Source organism: Halichoerus grypus, chromosome 9 (genome assembly GCF_964656455.1).
Source record: "Halichoerus grypus chromosome 9, mHalGry1.hap1.1, whole genome shotgun sequence".
NCBI lineage: Eukaryota > Metazoa > Chordata > Mammalia > Carnivora > Phocidae > Halichoerus > Halichoerus grypus.
The window spans coordinates 35,361,797-35,385,888 of NC_135720.1; the positions used below are offsets into that span (position 1 = coordinate 35,361,797).

At 35.0% G+C, this 24,092-nt stretch overlaps 1 protein-coding gene across 10 annotated transcripts in view; it reads left to right on the forward strand.

Moving 5' to 3' along the window:
• Nucleotides 1-24,092, forward strand: part of PTPRK (protein tyrosine phosphatase receptor type K) — a 550,719-nt gene that overhangs the window by 516,355 nt on the left and 10,272 nt on the right. For 6 of the 10 annotated variants that reach the window (XM_078054756.1, XM_036105511.2, XM_036105421.2 and 3 more), the window contains 13 exons: nt 1,978-2,138; nt 4,003-4,038; nt 5,990-6,001; nt 8,315-8,499; nt 10,200-10,287; nt 11,359-11,435; nt 14,255-14,291; nt 15,634-15,731; nt 16,148-16,264; nt 20,040-20,194; nt 22,533-22,668; nt 22,905-23,054; nt 23,919-24,092. In XM_078054756.1, coding sequence (XP_077910882.1) covers nt 1,978-2,138; nt 4,003-4,038; nt 5,990-6,001; nt 8,315-8,499; nt 10,200-10,287; nt 11,359-11,435; nt 14,255-14,291; nt 15,634-15,731; nt 16,148-16,264; nt 20,040-20,194; nt 22,533-22,668; nt 22,905-23,054; nt 23,919-24,092 — 1,426 coding nt within the window. Of the gene's footprint in view, nt 1-1,977; nt 2,139-4,002; nt 4,039-5,989; nt 6,002-6,881; nt 7,231-8,314; nt 8,500-10,199; nt 10,288-11,358; nt 11,436-14,254; nt 14,292-15,633; nt 15,732-16,147; nt 16,265-20,039; nt 20,195-22,532; nt 22,669-22,904; nt 23,055-23,918 lie in introns of those variants that run through there. The other 4 variants (XM_078054758.1, XM_036105484.2, XM_036105495.2 and 1 more) reach the window with 2 other exon arrangements.

Consider the following 24,092-nt stretch of genomic DNA (forward strand, 5'->3'; position numbering starts at 1 on the left):
ACTGGGATCCGAGAAGCCTCCTGATGCAGTGAGACGGAATGGAAGCTAACCAGATACTAGAGGGAAAAAGGAACAGTGTAGGTCAAGGAACAAATACCTTATATGGTGGTCTAGAGGTAAGTCTGGAAAGTCTATAGACTAAAATACGACCTGCTGATGTTTAATTTGCCCCATAGCTGGTTTTGAAAAATAGATCGACTTGAAAAAATCAAAAAATCAGGAAACTTAACATAATATTCAGATTCATGACTTGTCTTTAAAAATAATTTTTAAAATTACTGGGATCAAATGCCAGTAGTCACTTAGGCCAGGTTGCCCCCTAAATGGCTTTCCAGTTCTCCACCATCCCCATCCTTCCATACAATGTCTTAGCACTGGCAGCAGGACTCATCTGTGTTCCCTGTCTGAAGTCAGTAATTTTTGCAGGTTTTTAACATTCACCCTAGCCTAGAAAAAAGAGATAATAACCCTTTCAACGAATACAGGAAATATTCCTAATAAATGATGGTGGTAGTGGGCATGGCAGTGATGGTGGTGGTGGTAGTTCTTGTTATACTTTTGTCATTGTTCTTATTACTAGTACTGTCATTACCATTATTATTATTTCTTTAAAAAAATTAATGCCATTTGCATCCTAAAGCTTAGTTTCTGACTATCTTATTTCAGTGTCAAATCTGTTGTATCACTATATTGGGTATTTTGGGTATGTACCCCTTGAGGCCAAGTACTATTATTCTCAGGAAGGAAAATCCGGAGGAGCTCTCATATTGCCACATTAGTTTTGTAAAAGAAAGGCCCTTGGACGCAAACAACCATTAAATGAGCCTTTAAAAAATATTTGTAGTATATTTACTCTAGTATAGATACTAATGAGAATCAGAAGAATATGTCCTAGTTAATGATCTAGCTGAGGAATAATTCCAAGGCAGCATAAACTGCTGCCATAAACATAATCTGGCTGCTACAGGCTTTTTGAATGCCTTTATTTATATTATATATAAATTGCCTTGTTAATGTGAAATAAATGTTTTATATGCCCTTAATGGTTTTTTATTGCATGTTTTATGTGTAACATTCACAAAGAACCAGAATGTGTTTCACATCCTTGATATATGAGATAAAGATGTCAATATTTGAGTAGCTCAAAAGTCTCACTCTACTAATTTCTAAATCCCCTCAGTTATTTGCCCTGCTGCACTATAAGGCAGTTCTTCAGTTAAGATTCTGCCATGTGGTTCTAAAACACATTTTTAGGATGTAAAAATGGCTATAACTCAAGATTATGATCATTTGTATAATATGTCAACATTATATTTTCCAAACTTTTCTCAGGGTGCTTTTCTTACACGGTATATAATTTTTCCATATATATGTATATTTGCATTAAATCTAGCAGTGGTAAATTCTGCAACTCTCCAGATTAAGTTGGGATTAATGTTATAAATATGCTACTAAATACGTTAATGCTACACATGTTGCATTTTTACTGAATAATAAAACAGAGAATGAAGAATGGGATTTCTTTGTGCATTTTAGTTGGGTGACTCTAGTAAAAAAACTTTAAAAACTAGTCATGTTATTCCCCAGAAGAACTTCTAAAAGGTGATCAAAAGAATTAATTACCTGAAAACCAAAACTTAGCCTTAGCTTACATTTTCCTTGAACAATTTTACTAAGGAAGTATTTATTTATGGCTTTAATAAAGCATAGTTATAATTTATGACTATTTTAATACAAGAAATGAAAGGCTTTGATTGACTGCTTGAATGTTGAAATATCCATATGACAAATAGTTTTATAGCTACCAGCAGATCTTGTTTGAATATACAACCTAATTCCTGAAATTAGGAAACTTAGAGATTCCAAACTACATCTATATGTATTCTTATCCTTGGGCTTTCTTGAACTGCTTACTGCTAGTGTCAACTCTCCTTCAAGCCTCACACTAAGGTTTCCCATTTGTATTTGCCTTGGCAGCAAGCTTGCTAAAAAACGCAAAGACGCCATGGGGAACACCCGGCAGGAGATGACTCACATGGTAAATGCTATGGACCGAAGTTATGCTGATCAGAGCACTCTGCATGCAGAAGACCCTCTTTCCATCACCTTCATGGACCAGCATAATTTCAGTCCAAGATGTAAGTTCTTCATTAAAATTTTAATAAGTGATTTTGAAGCCCTTTAAATCACTTTGAATTCAACACATTACCTTTGAATAGTGAGAAAAAGTAAAACAGAAATGGACAAAACAGCCAGAAGGAGAAAAAGTGATAGGGAATATTATAGAATTTTTAAGAGGACTTGTTTTCAGTCTTGATGCTGGATTTAGTTTAACTGCAGACTGTATGACCTTTATTACTGTATCATAAAAGATATTCATACACTACTTAACACCAAAGCATATGTTATTGCTCTAAGTTGAAATACTTGATTGCCTACATAAAGTTAGTTCGCTTCAGAATTTATTTATAATTATTTTGCCATTTGAGTCTTCTTTCGTGTAAGGTAAAGTTCCCTTAGAACTTTAACATCATAATTCTTTCTGGGAATTATTGGCATGGGTGAAATTACTCTATTATTCTACAAAGACTCCTGGAGAATTTCAGTCATAAAACATTAACTAGGGGAAAGAAGAGACTACATGCTCTTAAGTATCTGATGAGCAATTCAAAAATTTACTTGTACTGGCGGATTGGCAGGGAATGGCAAAATCCATCCATCCATCCATCTGTTCATCCATATTAAAAATTCCTAATGTTGATCTATAAAGACAGGACTTCTAAAACATTTACACTGAAGTACTACCTCATGGCAGATGATTTGAATAATTGCCCCACAATCAATATTACTGTTTATCTTCAGATTTCCTATGAATTTTATATTCTGTTCTATAGCACTGTGTTTATTTTGGTACTTAAATTTTAAGTGAAATTACCTGACTGTTTCTTCAAATCCTCATGTAAAAGTGATGCATGAGGAAGGCAAGTCATGTTTATCCCTGGCCGTGTATACACAGAGGTATTCTTAGATTCCAGAGATTTGCTTACTCCAATTTGAAACATGTATCTAAAGGAAAGAAGCAAACAAAAGAAGTATTATTTCCTATACAGATTATATACATACGGAGTGGTGAGGTTGAGAAAATAAAGTATTTGTAGGTTGTGTGTATTTATGTCTTTTCAGAAAGGGAAGGTTTTTTCCTGCAATGTTTAGGTTGGTGAAAATTTTCAGTAATTACTGGCCCTAAAAGCAGCCCATCATTTTCCTTGATATATATTGACACCAAATTAATAGCTATAACTATGCTGTATGAGTCATTTTGGAATTTAATTTTAATCATGATGGGCCTTTTTCATCTATTTTACTTCTATTTCACTATAAGATAAATGATAGAGAAAAACATAAAGTACTATTTTTGTCGAAAATAAGTTTTGCTGAAAATATAGATGTACCATCTCTCTAACCACTTGATTTAATAATTAAAAGGGATTTGAAAGCATGTTTGTTCCCTAAACTTTTCTACCTATTGCCTATCCTAGTACTTTATTAGGAAGCTTGAATTCAGCAGTGTAACAAACTACAGATACCCACTTTTGAATTTGGATTCAAATTTATGAATTTGGAAAAAGGATTAACTCTATTTCTTACGGTTAGCTGAAAAAAATTTATTTGGAATGAATATGAGATAATTATTTCCCTAAGTACCTTGCTTGATAGATCTAAATGGGTCTCTCCCGCCCCACCACCATTTTATAATCTTTATGTCACGTTGAATCTTCCTGGCTTTTAAAAATTGAACAGAATACTGAACTTTAATTATAGACACACGTTTCCTGGTAATTTGAGATAACCCAAGCTGAAAAAGAATTTTACCTTTGCAGGTTATAATAATCAAAGTTGAATAGTTTTATTTCTTAAGAAAGCATAAATCTATTTTAAAGGAAAAATGTAAAATACAACTTTAGGGCAATATATTCCTTCATGAGCTCTGTTTTCCTGCAGTGCCCAATGATCCACTTGTGCCGACCGCTGTGTTAGGTGAGGCCCTAATTCTTTATCATTCTTTCTTGCATGGATCACACATCCTTGCATGAGTTATAGCTTTGTCTACACAGTAATTATTTACAGTGTAGGAAGCAGCTTGATTTTGAAAATTAAGTCATGATCTTATCAAAGAGAGCAACTATCGTCAAACCAATCCGATCTAGTGGATTTCAAATTAGTAAAATGCTTTTTTTAAAGCAACATATTTTTAAAGTCTTTGTTCTGTTAGATTTGGAGCAAAAGTACAATGGCCCTTAGTATATGACTAACGTTTACATATGCAGGTTAGCAGAATGAACCCAAATGCACACATCTCAGGGGCCAGCGCTACCTGAATGATTAATCTATATATAAAAATCTACTTGATGGAAAGATTTTTCTCAATCCTCCTAAGTTTATAGCAACTAAAGAACACATTTCCAAGGAAACATTAAGAATGTGTGCATTTGCTTTAGTTTTGTCTTTATTAAGAATTTATAAATGCAGGCAAAGTTACTACAATATTGATGTGGAGTTCTGCATTCTATATGCATCTTATGTGATGTGTTATCCTTCAAGAAATCTAGAATAAGCCAAGGCTTACCTCTATACAACATCTAAGACAAATGGTATTGCTAGTGATGAATAAGGCCTTTTCAAATGTAAAATTAATGTTTAACTGTATATTTAAGAATGGAATGAGTTTCATTTTAATTTGTACTCTAGTCCTTGACTAATTACACACCAATGATTTTTGACCAGCTTGCTTATATGTTAAGAAGTTCTATATATCAGTTTTACCCCCGTGTTTCTAATATTTAAGATTTAACCAAAGAAATATGGAAATTGCCAGATAAATATATCTTAAAAGTTCCCAATTCTCTCATTAAATATAAAAATTCAAATTTCTTGTGAACATAATACCTTATCTTACATTTTATGCATGTTTTTATTATCCATGTATTCAACATTTAAATACATTTTTAAAATATTTGGGAATAATACAGCTAATTCAGGTAAGGGAAACATACCTCTTTTTTACTAAAATAATTATAAATAATTTTATAATATAGAGAATATATATTCTGAAAAACTCTGGAAGCCAATGTTCTCTTTTTCTGATTGTACTCTCCTTTTGATGTCCACACCAATAATGACAGGGAAGTAAACTGGGGAATTCGTCCCAATGGGTAGCCCAGTCATGTAGGGAGGAGCCAGAATCATGATCATTGGGATGGCACCAAATACCTCTGAAAATGTCATCTTCTGTTAAGCAGAATGCTGCAGAATGCTGTCACCATCAAATTAATAAGTAAAATTCAATTAAAATATTAAAAACTCACTGAGGAAAAATTAGTTACCTAAATGTTAAAATTTCATTACAGTAATATTCTAAGAAAATGTTGAATTGGGTCCAAGTCTCAGTTCTCCTGGGGACTCACAGTATGAACCCATGGAAGTGCCTTATGTCTTTGCTTTCCCATCTGTAGACTTTTTCACAGTTTTGTAAAGAAAAAATGAAATAATATATGTGAGTTTTACAAACTGTAACGTTTAAAAGATTATTGTAAGAATTTGCCCTATGAAAACGGGTATTTATGTTTAAGGAAGGCTAGAGTTAACACAACAGCCATAAAGTCTATCCATAGAAGCAGTTGTTACGCATTTTATTTCATTTTGAAAGTCAAGCTGGTTGGTGTTTTTAAAAAATATATTCTTTAAAAGCTAAATCTCATTAATCATATCAGATGTAGAAAGTTTGTTGCATTTTTCATCATTCTTGGAATCATAGTGTTTATGGTTACTTTGCATCCACTTGATTTTGTATTTGTAAAGCAATTTTTGAAATCACTTCAAATATTGCTTGATATTAATACCTACGTACTGATCTTAAAAGCGCTTTGAAACTTTTCATATTGATTCATATTTTTGTTTTTTTGTGTTTTACTGCTTCATTGGGTTAAAGTCCCTATAACTGGTAAGTGCATTGCAAAGAATTCTAGAAAACCTTTCCATCAAGGAAATATTCGAAGTTATTATTCTTAAATGTGTAATAAGGATAATGATTAGAACATGTACTCTCCCTAATAGCGACATTATTAGGTGGTGTAATGAGGTGGAAATGTATTGAGATTAATAATTCATATGTGATTATTTTAATGAATACTGCTCTTTGTATTACTGTGTTAAAGCTTAATGCAAAACAAAAAACACTGTCTATTTCATACTGGACATACCGTGTAAGATTTGGAATATGGGTGAATTCTTTGTTTCTCACTGAGCCTTTTATAATTGTAAATATTCTCCTGCTCCAGCAGGTATGATATGAGCTCTGAGCCTGCTCCACAGAGCCTGGGCTACCGTATTCCAGCTTGGGTGATTGCATTTTGCCTCTCCGACATTATCTGTCCTCTTTACTTCTCATCCTAAGCTGTATATTCTGTGACAGTGCCCAAATCAGTGGCTTCTCAATTGAATTTTTATGTTCACCTTTATGTCAGTCTATTGACTGTAATATTTTAGCAAAGACAAATCAGTTGAGTGTAGTCTCATAGGAAGTAAAGGAAACTCATGAATCGTGTTTGCTAGCAAATGTTGGTGTGTAGAGGGGGTGGGCAAAACCTGAGTTGGGTGGTTAGGTCACAACAGAATCCACCAGGGGTTTTTTGGATTCAATGTGACATTTTTAGAAAAAATGCAAAAAAAAAAAAAAAAAAGAAAGAAAGAAAAGAAAAGGGAAAAAAAAAAAGCATTCACCCTAATAAGAGAAAGTAAAATAAATGCAATCAAACTAAATTATAGACGCACACAAATCTGATTGTGGGGTTCTGTTTTTTTTTTTTTTTTCCCTTCTCCAGGAAGAAAAAATGTTTATCATGGGGACAACAATTCATTTTTTGCCATATCCTATTTGTAGAGTTGGTGATAGAACAGGCAAATGTACCAGCACTTGAAATATGTTTAACTGTTCATTAAATATCGTTCTCTACAGTATGCATTATCATTAAAAACAAAAGTTCCCCTAAGAGTGTACTTTCTGTTCTGTTAATGAATATGGCAGTATAATGCTTTCCAAAGTAATGCCCCTTAAAACATTTGTTTTTTTTTTTTTTTTTTAAGTGGTAAGTTTAAATGTGGTAAATATAAGCATGCTTTTTCTCATTGTAATGATTAGTGCTGTGGTCATTAAAATAATATTTATTCTTCATAGGTATAATGTTCTTGTTCATTTCTTCTTATGACACAAAGAGACTTAAAAGTTTCATTTTCAGCTAATAACACAGTGGGGATGGGGCCTACACTTAAATGTGGGTGGTGAGGGATTCTTTAACAAATTCATTCACTGATATATATTTGAGTGACTGCGCCAGTCACTAGGAACAAAAAGACAACTATGACTCTGTTTTTACACTTTAAGCATTCAGAGTTTAGTGAAAAGAAAGAGATCAGGAGACAAATGACTAAAATATAGAGTAAGGGAAAGGACACATAGAACAGGAGGCCATGGGAACATAATGAAGGAGCTGTGTAGCTCAGCCTAGATGGGTCAGGGAAGAATTCCAGAGGAACAACCTACGTATTTTGCCCCAGAGACATACCCTAGTTCTTTCACACAGCGGCCAGAAGTCAAAATATACTTACAGTAAAAACAACAACCATCGTAATAACCCAAAGGGATAGAGACTGAGTATAAATGTATGCATAGCCTGGCTTGCGGACATAGTGGGGCCAGGGGATGATTCTGGAGAATGCCCGTGTTTCCCACTCTGGACTGTCCCGTGCTCAGAAGCCCCAGGCAGCAGAGTAGGCCCACAAAGCCACAGAGAGCAGCCCTTTGGGGGATGGTTGCCTAGATGGGGTCTGTGAGCGAGGCTGGGATATGGTGGGGAAGGAGTTTGTTCAGTTTACCCGCCAATGAAAACACCTCTCCAAGTTGACAGCTTGATCTTCTGGTCCTACTCTATGCTGCTGTGACTGCAGATACAAGAAAAAGGAAGAACTCAGCAAAATCTCCCACTTATACTTTCTAAAAGTGGATCAGATGTCTACATCTCACAGCATTCGTTACCTCGATGACATAAACATAATATACTCTGACCTCATACCTCGAGCGGATGTAAAAGGCTTTGTCTGTGTAGGGAAGCCGCCCGAGATCTATTGCTGTATTTCTTTTTTCTTCCTCCTGTTATCAGAAAAATCTTTAAGTTCTTACAATCTTCTTTGCATAGATATATATTAAACAAGATAACTTTGTTTTTTTTCTAATCTTCTGGAATCTGAAACCCGCCAGATGAGAACCACAGTGCCACAGCAGAGTCCAGTCGTCTTCTAGATGTACCTCGCTACCTCTGTGAGGGGACAGAGTCCCCTTACCAGACGGGACAGCTGCACCCAGCCATCCGAGTTGCCGACTTACTGCAGCACATTAATCTCATGAAGACATCAGACAGCTATGGGTTCAAAGAGGAATATGAGGTGAAAGTTTCAATGCTACGTTAAATGTTATTTCTAATCGTAATAGTGGAATTGAACCTTTTTTTTCCTCCCTTTACCGTCACAAGGAGGGGAGTCTACTCCATAGACTCCAATCTTGTGTCTCTGAGAATATCCTCAAATGTGTATGGGGGAGAAGGGGTAGACGAATTGAAAGAAAGGGCACTTTCTGGGTCAAAATTCGCTTGAAGAATTCTTACATGTTGGATTCCAGAATTTTACTATGCTATTTAAAAACCCCTTTGTTAGACCTTCTATTTCCCACCCGCCGAAAAATCCATTAACAGGATCCTTTGAGTCCCATTGTATCACTACAGAGTCGACCATTTGAATGACTGAAGCAGTAGGTACTTCTCTGCCTCTTTGCTTGTTGACCCTCTCTTGAGAAGTGGGGGACAATCTTTGTGTTCTAAATGTACTGCTTGTCACTCTTAGTTTTCTTTGTGGCTTATTGGTTGAAAGTGGCTGGGAAGAAAAACAGAGCACTGCGAATCTAGACAACATTAGAAGCCAAAAGAAGGATGTGGGAAATTGTTCTTCCAACTTGATTTCCCCTTCCTCCTGAATCCAAAATACAAGTGTAAGTCATACTGCCACAGGAAGTGGTTTAAACTGAACATCTCAATAAACATAATATAGCAAAAAGGAAAAAGTTCCTTTGCCACTCGGCACTTACTGAGAAATGTCAGCCTCGGGCATAGAAGGAAGTTCCTCCACCACCGTACTCATAACCACCATATACACACATTTAAAGTGAAAGAATCCAAGCAGTACTTGACTTTAAAAGATCATCTGAAATGCGTTCGACTGCATGAAGAATCTTCTGAACTCTGTATTTTATTTACAGATGGCTGGTATACCTGAGTTTGGGAGCAAATAAAATTAGCTGTGAATTTTGAAAGTTGGTTTGAGATACACACCGGAAACACTGTGCTGTGGCAAGAAAATAGTGCAAGGAATTATAAGATTCTGCCAGAGCTGGGGTTTTTTTGTTGTTGTTGTTCATGTGTATTCCTGTGTACCTCACTTCAAAAACCGTTGATTCTTTGAAGACCCCATTTCCTGTGTTGAGCAAAGTTTAAGTGTTACTGCAAAAAAGAAATCTATACCCATATTTTAAATTGCTGCATATGGTAATTAAACCAATCAGCAAATTCATCTGTTCCAAGATCCTTGGATAAGGTGACTCTTTTTAATTTTCATATGGTCCCTTGTTGTAGAGACTCTGTCCTTTTCATGATCTTCAAAGAAACTGAAATGGGATGTATTGCACACGATTTAATGAATAATTATGGGGGAAAACAGGTTTTCTTTTTCCTGTTATAAATGCTAAGGGAAAAACATTTGAAAGATACTCATTAAAAGTAGTTTTGACGTTTTGATGCTTTCTCTACTTCCATCTCTCAGAGTTGTAGCAATCTTAAATTTGAAATTGTTTCAAGCTCCTTTTTTTTCCTAAAGTTGTTTTTTTGTCCTTATTTTGAACTCAGTCCAATCCAGAATGAGCAAGTAGGAGTCCAACAAACAAGCTTTGAGATCTGAAAAGAGAACTTGTTTACTACTCTAGGACTCCCTTCCTCCCTGAGAAAAGTGGCTTTTATTATTTTGGTCTTCAGAACAGATAAACCTGATCCAAGAAAAAGAGTTAAATTCTGTCTTCTTGTTACTTTTTCTTTTTCCAGAGCTTCTTTGAAGGACAGTCCGCATCTTGGGATGTAGCTAAAAAAGATCAAAATAGAGCAAAAAATCGTTATGGAAACATTATAGCATGTAAGTTCTCATACAATTCTTGGTGAATGTAAATATTGTGTATAGAAGATAAATATTAAGTGGAAAGTCCTCCTTATATGCTTTTAAACTTCAAGAGAATCCCAGAGAGTGGCACATCTGTTTATAAAGTAATCTATTTAATATTAAAACAACATTGGCTCTTGGCAGTGACTCTGAAGCTGTCGTCATCGTCATTAACTAAATTGACTCAGACTCTTCACCCTGTGGAGATAACTTGTTTGATTTTATGTTTACACATAAATGCATGGGGTGTTATTGACAGCTAAGAATATCAGGATAATGAAAAAGAAAGGTCTTTTCAGTGATAAATTGCTATAACACTTCTACCAAACATTCTCAAAGTGAGAGTGTTATTCTTTCCATATAACCTTTATTTCTTCTTTGCAGCGAGTGCCTGAACTCCGGCTGCTCCGTGTTATTTGTCATTAGGGACTTCATTAAGTTTTAAGGTGTTTGCATGGGATAAATAAATTGGTTATCCTATGAAACCACAGGAATGGTAAGGAAAGTAACATAGTTTAGTTTGTGACTAGCTAGTGATGTACTTGGCCCACTCAGATCTCAATTTAAATTATTTTAAAATATCTTCTGAATACATCTGACTACATCAGAATTCAACCTTGACTCTCAAGAAGTTAAGAAGTCGAGAGCAGGGATTCAGAATTCACTCTCTAGTTCCGTGGCTCATTTGCTGTAAAAGTGCAGCAGGAATGGATCCCACCCGTTTAAACCCATGTCAAAGAAGCAGAATTAGACATTAAAATGAGTTCAGTCCTTTAGACAAAGCCAATGATGATTCATCAGACATTACCATGTTCCCTAAAACCTTCCTAACTATGAAGATGCTAGTCGTTGAAGCTTTATTAACAGGATGTTATAGTAAGTACTGAGCTCATCAAAGTTCTTGTATTTCTTTAAGGAAATTTGAATAGTAGCCTGTTATGGATAAGCTATCAGCAACCCCTGAATTATTTTAAGTCTCTACCAAGGTCATTGTCTTGGAACAGAGGGGAAATTTAATAGCTTTATTTTATTGTTTAACAACTTTAGATGACCACTCCAGAGTAATTCTGCAACCTGTTGAGGATGATCCTTCTTCAGATTACATTAATGCCAACTATATAGATGTAAGTATTTTTATAGTTCGGTGTGCCCAATTTGTTGGCTTATATATGTGAATCTTTTTGCTTGTTATTACCTATAAAGTGATTGCTAGCTTTTTAAAATAAAGAACAAACTGTACACTTTTCCTTGTTCTACGTCCTAGTACTCACTGACGTTGTTGTGCTTTCTTTCACACCTGACTTTGGTTTGGGCTGTAGATATGGCTGTACAGGGATGTAAGTACCACTATATGTAAATAACAGCACCCTATTGTAAATATTTAATATAACTACTCTTAATTACAGTTCTTACTAATGCTTAATACTAGTTACCTCTGCATGCTTCCCCTAAGTAGCCTCATACGGTATATCTATGTTCATTTTTTTGTAACTCCTTTACATGTGTGAAGATCTATTTTACCTCCTTCCCTTTGCTATGTTTAGAAAAACAGGACCATTTTCAGATTTTGACAAGTTATGATGTACTCGAGTTTTATTTGTTGATGATTTCTGTTTCTGGCTTTTATTCTTCCCCCTTCCCCAAACATGTGAGAAGCTGGATAGTATGATGTGTATTAGTGTTTCTGAAATTTTACTTTTTACATTTGACTTCTGATGTTAAAAATGGGTAGGAAGACTATTTTGTGGTGTGGTATTGGCTTGTTAAAGTATTAAAATTACTTAGGCCAAATCATTTCTAAATTGCATTTGTAAAATATACATATCACACATATATATCGAATCATGCAAACCAAAAAGCTTGTTTTGGTCACAGGTTTCCACTGTTACATTTTGGTTACAAATATATCTACATGCAAATTGTTGATTTAATGGAAAGTCACTAGCAAATCAAAGATAAAATATTGTCAAGGAAGTAATAATACTACATTACATGTAAGAAGGAGAGGCTCTTTATTCATATTTCCTGGTTCAAAATTATGCTGGAAATCTTGGGACTGTTGCTTCCCTTCTCTGTGCCTCAATTTTCTTCTCTGTACCGTGGGGATAATAATAATAGTACGAACCTCATCGTTTTGTTGTGAGAATTAAATAAAGTAATGCATGTTGAACATTCAGCACGATACCTAGCACATACAAAGCACTCATGAAACATCCGCTATTTTTAAATAATTCAGTCCTAGGTGTGCTGAGATTAATCAGTTAAAGACATGCATTAATTGGAAGGCAAAAGGTAGAAGTATCAAATACTGCAGCATATATGTTGTACACATTTATAGTTATATAAAACATGAAAATTAGGCCCTGACTTTGTCTAATTTCCATAAATAGGAAATGACCTCTGTCACATTTATTAAGTTCATGTTTTATAGTTACTTTGTGAACTGTCATCACTGATATCTTTGGACTAATTAATTTTATTACATAGTCTCTGAGTATATTGGTAAAAATTCTGATCATCATTTGACTCTCATTTGATATTTTAAATTTATCAGACGTCTCAAAAGAGAAAGCTAAGCTAATGGTCCACTCTTTAGAATAAAAAATTCAGCAGTTTTGTGACAAATTTGTACTTGTTCTTACCTATTCAGTTTAACCTTGGTTTTCTGCCAAGACATATACACTGGAGCCTTGTTATACTACTACTTTATGGTTCATATGGTAAAACTGTGTTCTAAATGAGACTGTGTTGTTATCCAGTCGTTCTGTTAAGACCCCAGTGTATTTTGGCTGATTACTACACAATGCCATAATGTTCTCTTTCCCGTTAGTGTATTACACTTAAGACTCTTCTGTAATTGGTAAATTTTTCATGAAAAACAGGAGATGAAATGCTTATAGAGCTTGGAAAAAATTTGTCCATGAAAAATTGTACTATTTGGTATAAGAAGAAATAGAAAACTTCCAAATTGGCAGCAGTATGCTGCTCAGCCTGTTAAGTTTTAGATTGGAGATCTCAGTTTCTGTGCATTTATATGCACATCGAGTTGCCCACACCAAATGTGGACAAATTGTACCACAGGCTTTTGCTGAGGTCCTTTGATACATACAAAACAAATTCGAAGCTTAACCCTATTATACCGTTAACAGTTGTGCTACTCATGATGTACCGGAATTCAAATCAATTGAGAGCAACTAACAACTTATTTCTTATCAGGAATAATTTCTTTGTTGAAACAGTATTAAATGTTTAACCACCTAAAGCTCTTGGCACACTAAAAAGAAAAAAGTGCTAAATTTTTTGTTCAGGATTAGATGTATTTTATTTAAAACTCTTCTTTCCCTATATATGTGTGTACCTGTAATTATGTGTGTGTGAACTAATATTATCAGCACACACAAAATAGTTTTGGCAGATTCCTGAACATATTATAGTACAGGAATATTCTCTAAAATAGCTCAGCAGGACTTTGACTTAATGCACACATGCATTGTCCAGCTCTAACATTGGAATGTTCTGTTATTTTTTTATGGTTCTAATATGTCGTTGTCCATTTGTAATGCAGTGTGTTGTACTTTTGGATGATAAGATGAGAATTAATATTTTTGAACACCATTTGCCAGGAATGAATGACTAAAGATTAACATGAAGGCATAAACATTTTAGTAAAACCAAACAATATCTACGAGGTTATTCCCTAGCAAACAAAACTCAATTATGCAATACATATTCTAATCGGAGCCCTTAAAACATTTAATTTTTGTTTTATGTTTACCTTTCAGATAACCTAGGTTTGAGAAGTGAACTCTGAGTTCACTACTCATTTCTGGACTTTTTACTATAACTTAATCTTAACAGGTGGTTGTCTTCATCTTTTTATGCCTTCATTCATTTATTTCTGATACTGATGTAAAATGATAACCAATTTGTTCTCCTATTTTAGGGCTACCAGAGACCAAGCCACTACATTGCAACTCAAGGTAAAACATGACCTTTTTAAATGTTCTAGAGCAACCAAAGTTGCTTTTTCATCCATATGGTGTTGGTCTGGTTTATGGTTTTGTGGTTTGTTTGGTTTTTTTTTTTTTTTGCCATTTTTATCTGACTTAACTGAAAAAAAGATCAGATCATCTGAGACCGCTCTTTATTCATTTGTATAATACAAGTTGTTTTATCTGTGTAAAATACATATAAATTAAAGCTCACTTTATTTTTTAATTAAAATAAAAGAGAAACTGCTGATTTGTGGTTTGGGTTTTGGTATTTGGATGTCCCAGAGTACACTAGCTAATAGTGCTGGACACAGGAATTACTTTTGATGAAAGCAAGAGAGGTCTCACCTTGGATAAGTTGCCCTTTTTTTGGTAGCGAGGTCTGTGGTCCTGGAATGGAGTATTACCCAAGACTGATATTGTTACAATGAGATGTTAGACTGTCTTCCAGCAAATTTTTTACAAGACAGACAAAACGAAGGGCTAAAGGGAGCTCCATCAAGTTCATTCTGTGTAGAAAATAAGAAAAAGGCAGAGAAATCTTGTTAGAGTGGCACACTGGGGAATAAGAGCATCCTAAAACACCTTTAGTTGTCTCTCCATATTGACCACTGGCCATCAGAAGAGAAACCTGCCTATTTATTTATTTCTTAAAAGAGGGAAGTGAAGCAGAAGCTCTGTTTGCTGTTTTGACAGAGACCATTTTCTGAGTATTTTCACATATCTTTGGATTAACTGAGTTGAATTGTAAGCTCTTTAAAGTTAAAGATCATCCATGGTGAACAATACTCTAGGTTTGTTTGCTTGTGGCACTGAGTAGAGTATAACCCAGTAGATGCGTTAGCAGTCTGGAGGTGATGATATAAGGTTGGGATGTGTGTGTATATGTATGCTGTTTCTTCATTAACCCCTAAACATGCACTGTTTTATAAACGATGTGGGTATATTTACTTGGTAATATATGCTGTTTGGTTGATAGTGGAATAAGACTTCCTATTTTTAACATATATTTGAAGATACATCAAATTAACTTAGTGACAGCTATAAGTACCCTAGAATCTAGTGATATCTTCTTCTACATGGGAAGTATAGAAGGTAAATTGAAAAAAAAAAAAAAAAGTTACATATGCCTATGTTTTTGCTATAGTGTGAGTTTAGATACAAACTGAATTTAAGTAATTTCAGTGACATTTTGTGTTAAACCTTTAATATTATTTTTTGGCTTATTTAGTTTACTTTTATTTGTACCTTATGCATACTTCTTACCACTTATTTCTTCTAACCACAAAATTTCTCTGATAATATAATATTCAAATTAATTTCTTCAAAGGCCCAGTTCATGAAACAGTATATGATTTCTGGAGAATGATCTGGCAAGAACAGTCTGCCTGCATTGTGATGGTTACAAATTTAGTTGAGGTTGGCCGGGTAAGAGAAAACAAGATTTTTTTTTCTTGTTCACAAAACATGAGTATAAGTTGAGTAGCCAAACATAACACACTTAAAATAGAATCTCATTCAGTTGTTTTAAAAACTCATAGGCATAGCATTTCAATTGAGTGCTCCTCAGTGGACCTTTGGTGGCTGAGAAATTATTTGATTTCTTTATTGAGTAATGAAAGAAACTCTGATTTTATACTAGATTCTAATAGCATCATAGGGCTTATATATTATAATGAGACTACACAAAGTTTTTCTATTTATTGTGTAATAGATTCTTTTATCTCGTACATAGTTTTTCTTTAACTATATTTTTACTGTAACCTAAAGAGTTACTACTGGAAATAAATCATCTTGGTTAATGTGTATTCAGGCCCACTTTATATACCCTTTCTGTCATTTAGGTTAAATGCTACAAGTATTGGCCTGATGATACTGAAGTTTATGGTGACTTCAAAGTAACTTGTGTGGAAATGGAGCCACTTGCTGAATATGTAGTTAGGACATTCACCCTGGAAAGGGTAAGTACCCTAAAATTCTCTTTATTTAAAATATGTTTATTGAAACTTTTTTTTTCTCCTGAAGTCCCCATCAAGATTTGTTTTGATGATGCTATAGAATCTATCCATCCATTCATTCATTCCACAAATATTTATTCAAGAGCATGCCATGTGCCAGGCATGTTTGTGAACCTTGGGATACATATTAAATACATAAATGATTTCTATTTTGAAAGGTGGTCTAGAATCATGTGAAAAAATCACGAAACTAGAAAATCAGAGAAAATCAAAAGAACAAAAGAAAAATTAAATATAAACCAAAAACCAACAAAAAAGAATAAATGAGATCAAAAAGCTAGTTCCTTGAAAAGATCAATAAAAGAGCCAAACCACTGTCAGTTCTAAATGAAGGACAATCAAAACTATGCAATATTAGAAAACACAAAAAAGATATAACTACAGTTATACTTGCTGTTAGGAAAGCAATAAAAAAAATATTACATATAAACTTAGAGACAGAGATTTTAGTCTAAATACCCTTATATTTAGTAGAGTAAATACTGATTCTCAAAATTTGACCCAAGAAGGCTTAGAAGCCTGAACAGATGATAGAAGAAAATAGAATCTTAAAATTTACCAATGAAATTTCACCATGGTTTTATAGTTGAGGTTTCTTTAGCTTTTAGAGAACAGTTGATACCTATGTTAATAAAATTGTTTAGACCATAGAATACCATTAAAACCAACTAAATATATTTTAATAGCTAGCATAACTGTGATAACATAACCAGGTAAAGATGGCACTCTCTCAAGCTCTTCTCTCTCTCTTTTTTTTTTTTAATGATTTTATTTCTTTATTTGAGAGAGAGACAGAGAGAGTGAGAGAGAGAGAGAGCACAAGCAGGGTGAGGGGCAGAGGGAGAAGCAGACTCCCCACTGAGCGGAGTTCCAGGATCATGACCTGAGCCGAAGGCGGACACTCAACTGACTGAGCCACCCAGAGGGGCCTTGCCTCTCTGTCTTTTTTTAAATCTCTCTCTCTTTCTCTCTCCTTTTCTCCCTCCCCCCCTCCTCTCCTCTCTCTGTGCGCACACACTTTGCAGACCAATTTCATTCAAGAACATGCTTGAAAAAACTTCAAAATAAAATATTGAAAATTTGAAACCCAGCTGTGAATTAAGGAAACATCACAATGTGATCTATAATGATTGTTTTCTAGGAATGCAAGGATATGACACTTGTGGTAGGAAATCTAGCCAAATATTTCAATGCATCTTCGTCAAAGGAGCAAAAACATATGGTTTTATTAATAGATATTGTAATGTACTTATTTTTACTTAAAAGTAAATAATAGAAATTTATAGAAATAATCTATAATAGGAAAATAAGGAAGCTACTTAAACATGATAAAGGTGATTCAACAGTAACTAATAGCATGCATATTAAGGAGTGAAAACCCTAAAGGTATTGCTATGTAATCAGGAGTGTGATGTGGATAATCAGTCTCACTAGTATTCAATTTTGGGAAGTTCTAGTAAATGAAATAAGACAACAAAAGGAATAAATTGCTTAACTGTTAGAAAAGATAAGATTATTTTAACATGAAGTTATTTTATACCAAGAAAACTAGAAATATTTTAAAATGGAACTACTAATCATTGAAGTGGCTAATTCAAGATAAATATTCATAAGTGATAGCTTTTCTGTATATTAGCAGGAAACAGTAGTAGACATTACAAAATCTCTTTCACAATAATAAAAAAATTTTAGGGCGCCTGGGTGGCTCAGTTGGTTAAGCGACTGCCTTCGGCTCAGGTCATGATCCTGGAGTCCCTGGATCGAGTCCCGCATCGGGCTCCCTGCTCGGCAGGGAGTCTGCTTCTCCCTCTGACCCTACCCCTCTCATGTGCTTGCTCTCTCATTCTCTCTCTCTCAAATAAATAAATAAAAAAAAATCTTTAAAAAAAAAAATAATAATAATAATAATAATAATAATAAAATTTTAAAGTATCTAGGAATAAATTCAACAGAGATATAGGTCCTAAGTGACTAAATTCTCAAAAGTATATTAAAGGACATAAAATATGATGTGAATCAGTAAGTGGAGACATGCACCATTGCCCAGAATGGAAATGTTTTATATTAATACCACTTTCTGTAGTTAATGTCATACTAATTGGAACATCATTGGATTTTTATTTTTAATTTGACTTCTTGCTATTAAGAACTGGAAAAGAGTAGTTTGGTTTTTTTGAAAACCATGTATTTGAAAATTACATAGGAAAATTTAAATAGAAAGAGCAGTAAGGGAACATGCCTTGCCAGATATTAAAAAGAACTTTTTACTGAAGTTTACTAAAAAGAACAAGGCTCTTAGAGCGAGCACCTCCAGTAAAAGAATTAATATGGAGGAGGGGAGGTAGCTATCTGAAATCAGGTCTTGGAAAAATTTATGATCTTCCTCACTGGAGTTGACTTGAAAAGTAGTAAAGAAAGGGATTTTTCTATTTGTATGATTCCATGAGAGTGTTTATCATTGTCATTATTATAATTATCTGTTGAGCCCTACTTTGTGTAGGGTATTATGTAGGGACTAGATCTAGAAAGAATAGTAAGACCTGATCACTGGCTTTGGTGCTATTGGTTGGTCTATCTCTATAGGACAGAATCTAAACTTTCTCAATTTGGTTCATTTATTTCCTGACATTTTTCTCCCCGTTCTGATTCAACAAGTGAGATGGACATACCACAGATAGCTCATAGTGCCACTGGAATTATATAGATTACTGTGGGGGGTTGGGGGCTACAAATGCAGATTCTTAAAAATAAACTCCGTAACATTCTATGTAAGCTCTCTAAGCTGTGCTAACACAATCTACAGGCTTCTTTAACCAAAAGGGACAAGTTTTGAAGTGTGCGTTTAAAAGTTCTCTTAAATTAACCCAATAGGAAAGAGGCATTACAATGATGCTTCCCTTTCATTTTGTACTTTTGTTACTATAAATAATACTCGGTGCTGCATTATTTCTCAGAATTAGGAAAAATCGTTTGCCCAAAGAACAGTTTAGTTGTCTCTATATTTTTACGAAACAATCTAAAGTAGCACTGTCCTGGAAAATCCCTGCATGCTGTGCTTCAAGACCATTTTCAACATGGATAAGCAAGGCATTAAAATCTTTTTGAGGTGAGAAGCTAGAAAGTTGCTTTTATTTACCCCTCGAAAACTCAGTGCCTCGGGTCAACAGGGCAGCATTTTAGCTTTCCTGTTTTTTTTCCTTTTCTCCTGATAATTTTCTGTGTTGTCATTCCAAGTAAGGAACAAATTGTCAAGGTAAATAAAAATTTACACAGAGTTAAAGAACTGAGCAAGACTTCTAATTGTCTTTCTTTGGCAGGTGTCTGACAAGAAAGGTAAGTTCCTCGACTGTGTCAGGCCAGCATCCTTTTTCAAAAAAAACCTGATCTTTGATAGATTCTTCATTTTTTATTTTTTTCATTGTCAACCAGGTCTAGTGCCTATGACTGGTGTTGAATGGCTTTATTTGGGCTCTTTTTTTTTTTTTTAAGATTTTGTTTATTTATTTGACAGAGAGAGACACAGCGAGAGAGGGAACACAAGCAGGGGGAGTGGGAGAGGGAGAAGCAGGCTTCCTGCCGAGCAGGGAGCCCGATGTGGGACTCGATCCCAGGACCCTGGGATCATGACCTGAGCTGAAGGCAGACGCTTAATGACTGACCCACCCAGGCGCCACCTGTTTGGGCTCTTTTGAAAACACTTGTTTACATGTTTGCACAGAGGGGCTACAATGAGATCCGTGAAGTGAAACAGTTCCATTTCACCGGCTGGCCTGACCACGGAGTACCATACCATGCCACGGGCCTTCTTTCCTTTATCCGGCGAGTGAAGTTCTCCAACCCTCCCAGTGCCGGCCCCATCGTTGTGCACTGCAGGTGAGTGCTGGACCGGACGCTCTGGACTGTGTACAGCCAGCTTTTTTAAAGTGTGAAGACGAGGCCTTCAAGCACAAAACTAGTGCATGCTTACAAGGTTCCGGCTTACATGTATTACAGGGAAGGTTAAAAAAAAAAAAAAAGTTAGCTCTAAGGAGGATATAAAATAGAAACTTAAAAAATAAATACATTCATCCTAATGTGTGTAGTGTTGTTCACAAATGGGTGTGTGGAAACTCTGTCTTTTAGCGGCAACATCTGTGTTTGGGTTTGTTTTTTTTTTTTTTTCCTATCACTTTTGCAAATCCCATATTGTATGGAATGGGAGGTTAAAATAGAGATTTTTTGCCAATCTAGTAAATTCCCAATAGAAACCCAGCTTTTAAAACTAAATTTGAGACATACAGAGTTACTAAATGGCCTAAATTGCAAGAATTTGTGCTATAAAACAGCTATTTAAGAATTTAAAAAAAAAAAAAAGAGCCATCCATCAGAGGACCTTAAAAACTACATCAGTGAGATCCAGCAAATATATGCCAGAAAAATGTGAACATTATATCCAGGCTTCCTTCTGATTAGAAACTTCTCTTAAAACAAGCATTCAGAGACACTAAAAGCAAATTACATGGCCTCATTTTGAGATGTGAACAGAAAAATATGTACTGAATCTGAAAAGCTTTTCCTAAATGCTGCACACCATTCTCAAATACCATCCCCTCCAAGCTACATAATAGGTTGTACTTAAGCATTTTTTTTTCTGAAAATCCGACCTATTCAGAATTTAAATGACCACATATGGAAGAGGGAAAACAGCACAGAGACTGACATAAAAGTAAGGCATCCCATAAGGATCAGATACTGTGTACGCTGAAAAAAAATCTTCAGTTCAGTCCTCCTCAGGAAATCTGATGTACTCTTCAGTTGCTTTCCTGTCTCAAACCCTGGGAACAGTGATTGAGAAGATGGTAGGCAGAAGAAAAAGAAAAAAAAAGGAAAGAGAGAGAGATACCCACAATATCTTTTACTTAAATTTCTTAAAGAACAGTATGTTTAAGAGAAGTGACCAAATCTGGACAACAAAGAAATAATGTTAATAGCCAATCTATGCATTTAGAAAATGAGATAAATGGGTTTTCAATTCAGGAGTGTCTTGACTTATCATAGAGGTTTACTTTCCTATGATTTGCTTGCTTCAGAAGTGCTCCAAGATTCTCAGATACTCTCTTGAAACAAGAAGTGTCATTTTTCACTTATACTCAGATATCTGTGAATTTATAAAAAAGAGGAAGCTGACTACCAAGTGAAATTCCCCCCTCCCCAAAATCCCAGCTATATCTTATTTGCACTGTTGATTTTTATATATAAAATTGAAGAGAGCTGCCTGGGTGGCTCAGTCAGTTAAGGGTCCGATTCTTAATTTTGGCTTAGGTCATGATCTCAGGGTCATGAGATCGAGCCTCACATGGGGCTCCCCGCTCAGCAGGGAGTCTCTGAGATTCTCCCTCTTTGTCTGCCCTCCCCCTCACATTCTCTCTCTCTAAAATAAATAAATAAATCTTTTTTAAAAATTGAAGAAACATTCCCAAGAGGTAAAACAATCAGTGGTATGTTAAGATTCAATGACTGAATTAAATACAGTAAGATAGTGGCTATCTTTGTGACCTGTTAAGAATTATATTCTATACCTAACTATTCATTTTCATTTTTCCTTCAGATCACCAAATATTCTTTCTACTATTGGCCTTCTCCTCATTGATAACCACCATTTTCCTCCCCACCATCACCATTAGCACTTCCTCTGAATTGTGACTCCTCAGATTTCCCAGTAAATGTTTTGGAATTAATTTTCTTTGCCTTGGTATTTACAAGAGTCTGTCAGACTAAAACAGTGAGCCAGCATTCTTGCATTTTGCCAGAGGACCCACAAGTATATGAGTAAGAATATTTTTGAGGTTAAATCTTAAAGCACAAATCCACCCCTTGGCCAATTCTATGAGCTTAAAATCACGTGCACTAGATTTCCAAAGAATGAAGACTTGTATGAGAGCTGTGGAACTTGAACAACATATATACGTTATTTGTAAAACACAATTTGATATACAAAGTTTATCGTTTTAATTTCAAACTCATGCTCCAGTCTTCATTTTGCACCAAAGCAAATACTGTACATGAAGTTATTTGTACATTAAATAAGTGTTTTATATAACATACAAATTACATCTTGCAGTTTGTTAAATCAATTTGATTCCACCTATCTGACAGTTGAAAGGATCTTTATTTAATAAGATTGCAAGAACATACGTCTTTCAATTCTTCAGATTTGTTTAATTTTTTTCAGTGCTGGTGCTGGACGAACTGGCTGTTACATTGTGATCGACATCATGCTGGACATGGCTGAAAGAGAGGGTGTTGTTGACATCTACAACTGTGTCAAAGCCTTAAGATCTCGTCGTATCAATATGGTCCAGACAGAGGTATGCTGCTTGTTGATTGATCTCTGATGGCTTTTTTTTTTTTCTTTTTTTTGCTTTCCAACATTTATCAAAAACAATGTTTTTCACATAGAATCAATATTACCTCATCAAGTCATATAGGAAAATATTGACATCATTATTAATGTTTCTACATAGAGAAAATTCTTTGTATTCTCTACCTTTGATGACAGAAGATTTTTATTAAAATAGTTTGATTTTTTTTTTTTCTTTCTTAGGAACAGTACATTTTTATTCATGATGCCATTTTAGAAGCCTGTTTATGTGGAGAAACTGCCATACCTGTCTGTGAATTTAAAGCTGCCTATTTTGATATGATTAGAATAGACTCGCAGACTAACTCTTCACATCTCAAAGATGAATTCCAGGTATTTACTTATTTCTAGAGCTTCTTTTATGAGCAACTTATTACAGTGTGTTCTGGGCATTATTAATTCCTCTAAGGAAGGTCTTTCAGGTCAAACTTATAACTTTTGACCCTGTCTCTTTCATTATACATATTTCGGAGTCACTATTGCATTAATGAGCTCATGCCTGCTGTATCTGGAAGGGCAAATGAGTTCAGACTCAGGGGAGAGTATGGGGAGAGGTATCATAAAAGTCAAACTTGGTGGTGATTTGTGTGTATTTACAGCCTTTTTTTATGCAGACTTACGGATTTTAACCTTCTGTGTCACTCACAAGGTGAGATCAAGCGCATTAATAATAATAGCTGAAGTTTGTGCTAAACATTGTCTCTAAATAACCCCAAATGTTTTCCCTGCCCTTAAAACATCCCTGAAGGTGTGTGAATGTGAAGTCAAGAGGAGCTCTGGACACCTAATACTTTGATCCTTTGTGCAGTGCTCTCTCTAGCTTGTTCTTCCCTGTTTTCAAGTATGGCATGCCAAAATGTTACTACAGATGATAGTTTCCAACTCTGATGATGGGTCATCGTCATGGGCCGCCCTAATTCTGTTTTCTGTGGTGAGGCAGTGCCTTTTGCAGGTAGCGACGGTTTTTGGCTTCCCTTTTCCTTTTAGGAAACACAGTAAACAATGTGTATATTGTTTCTTTGTCACTTCTCAGGCTTCATGAGCTTTAACTAAGTCTATCAGCCTGTCATCATGGCAAATGCCATCGCCTTGTACAAATCCTTCCCTTTGTACTTGGCCTCCCAGATACTTGATGGATCTGCTCTGTGCTATTAAATGGGTCACTTGCTTTTAACCTAGGTTCCCTTTTCTTTTTAGACTTTGAATTCAGTCACCCCTCGACTACAAGCTGAAGACTGCAGTATAGCGTGCCTGCCAAGGAATCATGACAAGAATCGTTTTATGGACATGCTGCCACCTGACAGATGTCTGCCTTTTTTAATTACAATTGATGGGGAGAGTAGTAACTACATCAATGCTGCTCTTATGGAC